Source organism: Phaethon lepturus, unplaced genomic scaffold (assembly GCF_000687285.1).
Source record: "Phaethon lepturus isolate BGI_N335 unplaced genomic scaffold, ASM68728v1 scaffold15465, whole genome shotgun sequence".
NCBI lineage: Eukaryota > Metazoa > Chordata > Aves > Phaethontiformes > Phaethontidae > Phaethon > Phaethon lepturus.
The window spans coordinates 46,920-55,825 of record NW_010540016.1 but is presented as its reverse complement, the minus strand read 5'-3'; the positions used below and the strand labels follow the sequence as shown (position 1 = coordinate 55,825).

The following is an 8,906-nucleotide window of genomic DNA, read 5'->3' as shown; positions in this document are numbered from 1 at the left end:
GGAATAGTTGCCTCTGGAATGGACTGCTTAGGGCAAGGGAGGTATTTCCATTACTGAAGATTTAGGACAAATGTCTTCAGCAGCAGGTGTGCTGTCGGTGACCTTGGCTTGAACACAGACCTCGTAAGGTCTTCCTGGTTCCATGACCTTCGCTCGTGGCAATCCAGCTGTCTCAGCAGCTGGAGGACCACAGTTTCACTTATTGGGATCTTTGTGAATGGAAGGACTGGCATTCATGGTTATAACTTGTCTTTGTGCTGTTCCTGTGGACTAGCTGCTATCCCTCCCCTTAGCAATTGCCTTTGAATGTGTCCTCTTCATAATGAAGACTGATAACCCAGAGCTGCCTGTCAAAGCTCAGCAGCTTTGTTTATGGAGGCTTGCAATTAAAAATGGATCTCATATATAATTAAAAAGGATCACGTAGGCTTTGCGCCTTGCATTCAAGAATAAAGAGGCTGCCATCTAGGAATCCAGGCAGAAAATGGAGATGCTGACAGCCAGCGCCTACTTTTATGCTAATTGCTAATCATCTGCTTTGTTCAGTATAATGCAGCAAGGATTGTGTTCATGTTATGAGCCATGTAGCCATTTCACTCCATCGAAGTGTTGCCCAGTAGCACCCCATGGGCGAATGGGGGGGGATACCGAATGCCCAGCTGTAAGTTTTGTCAGCTTGTGAAAGCCAGAAACTCTTGGAAGAACAAAAGCAATTAACACAATGCAGGAATGGTGCAGCTTCAGGCAACTGTGTCTTGGCTGCTTTGGGCTGTGGAGGTGTAGCTGCGTATCGGTTGGTCCCTTCATGTACTTGAGGTGCAGCAGGAAGAAGCTGATGTTCAGACTTCTGTGCATGTATTTCTTCTGCTGGCTACCAAACCTTTTTGAAAACCAAGTGCTGAAACTGGCTGTAGTGTCTGCAAAGGCACTTGTACACTTGGAGATGCCTACAAATCTGTATGTTGAAATATACGTGTGTGTGTGTGTGGTTTTTTTATACTACACAGTTGGTTTGTATCAGCAAAGCCCTGTTGGCCTGGTCTCCCAAAATGCTGTCCTGTGTTGTGAAGACTCCGAGGCGTTGGATAGGTCTGTACCTGCTGCTTTTAAGAACCACCAGTTGGGTTGCTCAAAGGGTTCTTGGTCCCGCTCTGCTGTGGTTACCAGGACCTGCACATGATGCATCTGCAGAAGAGGAAGGGATAAAAGGGCTTTGAGTTGATGAATAGCTCAGGTAAGGCATAGCCTGTCTCACACTCTTCCTTTTGGTCACTTAGGTTTATAACCCTTCCAAATGGTGTCCTCCAAATCGTGGATGTGCAGGAGAGTGATGCTGGGACTTACCACTGTGTGGCAACCAACACTGCCCGAAAACGCTACAGCAATGATGCAGTCCTCAGTGTCCTGAAAGGTAAGATACGGGCGGGAGTGTGTTGGGCTGCACATGTCTGCTGGATAGCCATTGTGTGTGATGGCAAACTGAGCTGAAATACCAGTGACAATCTCTCTTGCTGGTGTGGCTCTGCACATGGCAGGCTTTGGTTAAAACTTGCAGAGAAGATATTAAAGATTTCTCTGTACTCTGATGGGCTAAGGAAGCTGGGTTGGGAGGTATTGCCACCTGGGAGTCACAGCTGACTGCTCTGCCCAGTACCAGGACTAGGCGGCTGACTAATTATGGGGTTGTTCCTCTCTGTGCCACTGGATTTTTTGCAAGTGGATTGTAGCAGCAGGTAGACTTTAACCACTCTAGCCTCTTTTATGCTCTGGAGCTTTTGGAAGGGGTCAGGCACCCTGCTTGCACTTTGGGAAAGTGCAGATTGTTGCAGTCTTATCTCCAGTGGCCATGGATGGCAAGACAAGCAAAGGCTGGCGCGGACGGAGGAAGACACTTGCCTAAGCTAGCAAGAGAAACAGTTGGAGGCTGGAGTAGTTGGCAGGGCTGTGTCTACTCTGGGTTGCCTATCAGGGTCTGGAGGAGGTTAGGCACAGTGACATCTGACTTGCATTCTGTGTCTGTGTTGCTGACTCTTTGCTGAGCTATTGGGTAGGTTCCAGATCTTTTTGTGGTGTTTGGGAACAGTCTCACCTGGGATTTCTTCTGGTGACACAGACTGTTGGAGAAAGGCTTTGGGTGTGAGCTGTCCTTCGCCTCCGAGTATGCACCTCAGTCTCTGAGAGCATTTTTCGCTGTAAACCAAGAGTGCAGTGGGCAAGTCTGGACATGAGAGCATACGTGCAGTGGGGTTCTCCAGGCTCCAGCATCCTTCCCAGCACGCCCGGCTGCCTCCCCAGTATTGTATAATCCCCATCCTGCAAGTGGACAAACTCACCGGGGCTGGGAGTCTGTCTGTGCTGTCCCTTCTGTGGGACTGTGCCCCCCTGCCACGTCTGTCTCCTGTTCATGCTGACCCCAGTATGTTTTGTAGGCAGCTTTAACCTTGAAAGCTCTGAAATCCCTCCCAGCCCCTTTTGCCTTTGTTTAGGATTGTGTTGCTTGGCATTCTGCTACTAGTGTATTTTCACAGAGATGGCTTTGCTGTTCATCCATCAGCAGGCAGTGTAATTAACTGTGGAGCATGAAAATACACCTCTGATCAATGGATTGTGTCGTGAAGGTAATCTGTGTGGAATCTGCAGAGAATTTGTAAGCAGTTGAATGCGTAGTATCTAATTGCCAGCCCCTGCCAGATCCTCTGTGTGCTTAACGAAGCACGGAGGCAAGGGGAGCACTTCCTACGGGCAGATCCACACTCCGGAGACAGCTCCCTTGTTAGGTCTAGTTTGCTATTGATAAGTAATATTGATCAAGCTGCAAAGGTGAGTATGCTGTCCTTGGCATCATAACTCATTCTGCATAATTGTATCTTGTAACTCTGCAATGTTTAATCTGCTTTGCAAATGGAGGCAATAGAAGAGGTTAAATGGGAAACGTTCCTTCTGGAGCACCAGCCGGGCCGAGCAGATTTCTGCCTGGAGTTCTCACCCAAATCTCGCTTCTGCAGCACCACACCACCCGCTGGCTGCGAAAACAAATATGCGAGGTTGAGTTTTGCACCAGATTGAGCTGATAGTGATGAAAAACATGCCTGTTAAATCTCTGGGGTTTTTTATAATTGGGGAGAAGTATTTCTGAGACAGATGGGAAACTGCAGTGACCTGTGCAGGCTGCAAACTCCTCTGTGAGTGACTGGCATGGTATTGATCCTTTTTTGTTTCAGCACTTCACCATCAGAGGCACATTTTTGGGTGCCTGGACTGTCTTGAGGAGTCTTGTCCTCCCTGTTCAGAAGCAGCTAATAGTAGTTGGAGTGAACTGGTCAGGGAGAAGTCCTTTGCCACTTGTAAAAAATAAAACCAAATTAAAGCAAACCAAACAAGGCGGGTGGAAGAAAAAGAACAATAGCCTGAAGCACAGCTATTTTGTGTTGCTCAAGTTGTTTATGTGGAAATTTCAGGGACCAAACTCCTATGTGTCTGCAAACAGGAGCAACTAAACTACTTCTTCCCTCCCTGCTGGTGGCTTGTGAGTCATTGGTTGAAGTAGGCTGAAGTAGGGTTGGAGTCCAGTTTTTCAGTCCTGCTGCGCTGCCAAGGCTCCTGGAAAAGGTTTGTACAGTGGGACCTAGTGTCTCCTTACCAGCTGTGCCTGCAGCTTTGGTGTCCCAGTGGTAGCACTGGGCAAGTGCTGTGTGATGATGACTGAGTCTGTCTCCTCGTGACGGATTTTGGGGCCGTGCTGGTTATAATGCAAACGCTTCCACTTGCACTGGGCTGCCAGCCCTCAGGCCTGGGAACATCTTGCGTTCGTGGCTCTGCCCCAGAGACAGACAGACAGACAGCGCTGAATTTGAACTGGCTGTGCATAGCAAAAGAATCCGTTTCCCCATAGCTCTTCTGCCCAGTTGTCCTTTTCCTCCCCCTTCTCCCCCTTGTTCCTGATCTGATGGCTGGGAATTGTTCCATCTCCCTTATGAAAGGCCTTTTCCCAGTAGAGGCAGCAATTAGCATGACCCCCTTCTGTCGTATTTGCATGGCCTAAAAACCCCAAAAGTGTCGTTTCCCTTGGCGGTGTTGCTTCCCCATCACATGGGGAAGGCTGTATCGCGTGTTGGTGGCTAAACACATGCTGGCCTTGCACAGGCAGGGCAGAGAGCGGCGGTGCACGGGGGTCCTGTAAGTGCTGCAGATGTTTTGGCTGTGCAGACTTCATGGTGCAAATTTCCAGACGTTCCCTGGGGAAGCAGTGTTTTGAGCTGGAAGGAAAGAGAGCAGACGGAGAGCGGGATGCAGCCCTGAAACAGTCTGCTGTAAATAGGGATAAGTTGGATTTTCCCCTTGGATCTCCACTGGTCCCCAGTGGAAAGGGAGCCAAACACATCTGGCAGCTCCGTCCCTTCACCCCTCACCTGGACAGATGAACACTGCAGCCCTGCTGCGCTCCCTGCCAAAAGGGGCATTAGGAGCTGGCTGCAGGATGCTTTTCCCAGGCGCTCTGTCTGTGTGTGCCGCCTCTGCTTGGGGTCAGGTCTCGGCGGGGCTTTGTGGTGTTTCTTGTAGCTCTTTTTGCTGGAAGTAGGCTCTGGAGCCCTGCTCTGGACTCGTGTATAAGGAGTCAATTCTCGGTGTGTCCTGGTCGTGTTCCCAGGTCCCCGACACACACAAGTGCTGCCACGCTTCGTAAAGTGGCTCTCGGGAGACTTAGCAGAAAGGCTTGGGGAACGTGATGTTGTGTGGTCTCAGCAGGTCGCTTTGCCAGTCACCTCACTTTTCCCCTCCTTGTGCACGTGGCTCTTTGTGTGTTTTCTTGGGGGTAGGGACTGCTTCTTGCTACGTGTTTGCCCCACGTTTGGTGCAATGTGGCTCGCACCCCCAGTGTGGCACAAATAACCATCAGAAGCTGTGCTGCTGCTAGCACAGTACATTTTTGCAAGGACTTCATCCATTCTGTTTTCAAATGACACAAAGAGTGTGTCTCCCCCGAACTCCGATTTCATCTTACGTATTGAATGGATATTGGGATCTCTCTTCTCCATAACTAACCCAAATTTCACTTTCCCGCAGTTCATCTTACTATTTTTAGTTGCACAGTGTTGAGGGGTCTTGGAAAAAATTCTCCTTCCTCCTTGGTTTTTAATCCCTTTGAGTATGGTTAGGCAGTGTGGTATCCCCTGAATGACCTGGAGAAAGTTAAAGATCTTAGTAATTTTAGAATATAATAGAATTTTGACTGGGCTGGGAGAAGTACAAGAGATTAAAACAAGAGCATCCATTTTGAGATCCTGACCCCACAGCTCCTTCCTGTAGATTTCAGCATTTGGATCTTTTCACATTTACAGGATGGTCATTGCAGAAGAGTCAACAAAGCGTCGTCCTGGGAGCCAGGACTCTTGGGTTCTCCTTTCCCCTCTGTGGTCGGGCTACAGAGGAGAATCAGTACCTTAACACTTTAATTTCTGCCTCTGTAAATAGGGATAATGTACTAAGCTTGGAGTTGCCCTCTTAGAATTGATGGGTCAGTCTGGAGAGTGATTATGGGCATTTGGTGCCGGAGATCTGTCTGCTCGGGTGAGCTGGGCATCAAGGTGCACTTGCAGAGGAAGATGCTGATCTGTACCTGACTGTGGGTGTAGGGTTTTTCTCCCTTGTGTCCTCTGCACCCTATTCCTTATCTGTGTGTGCAGAGTAGCCGTGATTGCTGTGACATACTGCTCTGGTAAAACCTTTGCCTCAGACCATGCTGGCAAGATTCAGACTGTGCAACAGCCTTCCCCCAGCATCAACAAAACGTCTACACAGCGAAGTCCGTGCGGTGGTCTCGCAGGCGTGCTCCACGTGATCCTGTGCTGCAAGAAGCGCAGGAATGGGGAGAACGGATCAGGGCGATGGATGTAGGTACAGCAGGGCTGAGGTCTGGGCTGAGCGTGCCACAGAAGAGTCTTCCAGCAGATGAGCACATCCCCTGTGAGTTGGGATTTAGTACTGTGTTATTAGAGATGACACTGCGAGATTGCCGTTGGCAGAACATCATTTACGTTGACAGTTGTAACAGCTTGCTGCAGCAGTGTCCCAGGAAATGTATTTTTCAGCCAAATATTTGTATGAAATATGATAACAGGAATAGAGCTTGGAGGCAGCTGAAACACCTTCACATTTTTTGTTCTTTTGTTGTTTGTATTGCAGTGGCTTGTGGGTACCAAGGGAGAGCCTGGCTCTGGGTGCTGGTACCTGGGTGGCTCCTATGCCAAAGGGTTGTCAGAGAATACAGCTATTGAATGGGATGAGCTTTGGGGATGGGGGGGAAGGTGGTGATGAAGTGAGCAGCACTCACAGTTGGCCACCACCTCGCAGAAACAGACGTGCTGTTACCACAAGTGGATTTTCAGTCCCTGCATGTGCGAATGACGTGCTGGATGCTGGGTTGGCTCTCAGCCTGAGCCCTGACGACACGTGCTGTGCTCGCGTCGCAGCTTTGAACACGGATACTGTGCAATCCAGGGACAGGACAGTTTGGATTCAGGTCAGCGTTGCTCTGGTCTGACCTCCCTGACTGCAGCTGGCTGTTGATGCCATTGTGTGTGCTGCCGTTGATGGAGAAGAGCAGTGTTAACCGAAGTGGAGTGATGGTCCCATCTGGTCAGGGGTGGTCTCCCTCTGGCAGGAACCCACGTGGCAGAGGCAGCAGGGGCTGGTGGTGGTGTGGGGGGAGAGCTATCCACAGCTGTGCTTGTGGGCGCAGGAGACTGCCTAAGGCTGTGCTTCTGGGAGGCAAGAGAGTCATGGAAATGTATAGGGACACAAAACATGGGGTGGGATAAGGCAGCTATATTTTTACTGTGAGTTGTTGGTTTAATCAGCAAGTGATGCTTCACCTCTGGAGAAGGAGGCATCCCAGTTCCAGCCTGCAATTGCTGTGTCCCCGTTCCTTGTGCCTCTTCTGGCTGGGCACAGACCTCTGGCACTTTTCCTTCTCTTCGTTTAGCATCCTGTTTTTCTTTGCTCTCTGCTCTCTTGCTTTACTAGTAGTTAAGGAGGGAACTGCTCTCCACTTGACATCCCAAAAGCTCAGCCACAAGGACTCTGTTTACGTGTGTTTTGAAGCTCCAGTTTCCTGGGCGGCAGCTATCTGAAGCTCTTTGCCTAATGCATCTGCTGGGTTGTGAAAAATGCTCATGAGCCTCTGCTGTGGCAGAGGATGCTAAGCAAACCACAGTAAGTGTGAATTCAGAGAATGGCAAGATCAAGGAGGAGATACACAGCATTTCTAGCTTAATAAATAGATCTTTAAAGCTAGAAATAGGATTCTGCCTTACGTGAGCTGTAAACTTTCACTCCATCTCCCTTCTACTGAGCCTAGCGATGCTAGTGATTTCAAGCACGCATGAAACAGGATTGAGACTACAGATTTTGGGTGAAACTTGTGAAAGGCTGGTGCAGACATGCATCAGGCACCCACCCAAACACACAGCTCTCTCCTTGGCTGGAGTTCGTACGGGGCCAGCATGCATCACACCACTCATGTTGCTGAGGGAAAGCTTCTCGTAGCTCAAGTGTCAGCAGCCTGTTCTCGGGAGCTGAAGGGGGAGTTTCAGCTCAGCTGTCTGCGAAGTTCGGTGGGACTATGATATGCCACACTCCTGACAGCTCTAGCAGCCTGTGGTGACAGAGGATTTGATACAAAATTCAGAGCCCTCACCTCCCATTAAGCAGAACAGCTAAGCCTGAGGTTGGCACAGAAGTGAGTGGCAACAGAGGTGTCAAGGATAATAGAGCAGAACAAGGGATGTACAGCTGGGAATAGGTGAACTGTTTCCAGGTCCTGAGGGGAAACTGGTCTCTTCCACACGCAGCGTTGGCTGTCCATGGTGTTTGGAGCTGTCAGAAATGGCCAGGCTCGTGTGTTACAGGCAGCTCTGTCTCCGACTCCTGAAGACTAGGGATGGCTGGATTCAGGGATGGTTTGTGGCCCTCCGGTGTTCTCCACGTGCATTTCTCATTAATCCAGATCTGCTGCGCTTTTGAGGCTTCCTGAAATAAGAGCTGGTGTTTGGTAAGACTCGGACTGAAGCAGGGTTTAAGTGGCAGGCTTCATTCAGCTCTTCTCTGAGAGTGATTTGGTGGTGGTATAACCCTGGGCTGCATCAGCACATCTGCAGTACAGGGATCACACCGGGCCTCTCCCAGAGAGTATGGAACAGGCTGAGCCTGCATGGTGAGGCTGGAAGGGAGCTAAGAATAGAGATCATAATTAGGTCACCAGCTTGCAATGGGCTGCGGGACAGGAAGGTTGATGTGGTCGGGTTCCTGATGGCACTTGTTAATTATTAATCACCTGTGTTACAGCAAAGCCTCAGCAGCTCTCTGAGGTCGAGGGCTAGCAGTGCCCTGCGGCGCTTACAGCATCCTAACAGCTGGAGTGAAGGTGTTGCACGTGTCCAGAGGCATAGCAAAGCTCATGGTCCCTTTGCTTTAGACATGGGACAGATATATGTAGAAGGCTTTTCCCTGTCCCAAAGACCCACCAGTGTCAACAGGCCTGGAGGTGCTAAGGAACAAGAATGGGGTGAGTTGGCCCAGATCATGGGGGAGGCTGAGCCGGGAGCTGAGCTGTGCTGCTCTGAGCCCTCGCTTGGGTATCTCGGATGCCATGGATCACTCAAGACACAGCTGGGAGTTTGCCTTAGGTAACTGAGAGGTGCTTTTGCCCAACTCTGTTTCCAGTGCTGCCGAGGAGCAACGGCATATGGATTGTGGGTGAGTGTGAGAAGCAGAAAAGAGAAGAAGGGTGGGATAAGGAGGGGCAAGTGGTGTTACCAAACACCGTGTCTTCAGGCATAGCCTTAGACAGATCTGGACCCTCTGCAGCACTCAGCAAGTGTCCAGCCAAAGGGCTTTGACAGTATTTG

General features: G+C 50.0%; 1 protein-coding gene across 1 annotated transcript in view; it reads left to right on the top strand.

Annotated features, from left to right (window-relative positions):
* IGDCC4 (immunoglobulin superfamily, DCC subclass, member 4) overlaps positions 1 to 8,906 on the top strand; it is a 63,488-nt gene that overhangs the window by 16,012 nt on the left and 38,570 nt on the right. The window contains exon 4 of the mRNA XM_010287326.1: positions 1,278 to 1,411. Within this exon, the coding sequence (XP_010285628.1) occupies positions 1,278 to 1,411 (134 nt within the window). The remainder of the gene's footprint in view (positions 1 to 1,277; positions 1,412 to 8,906) is intronic.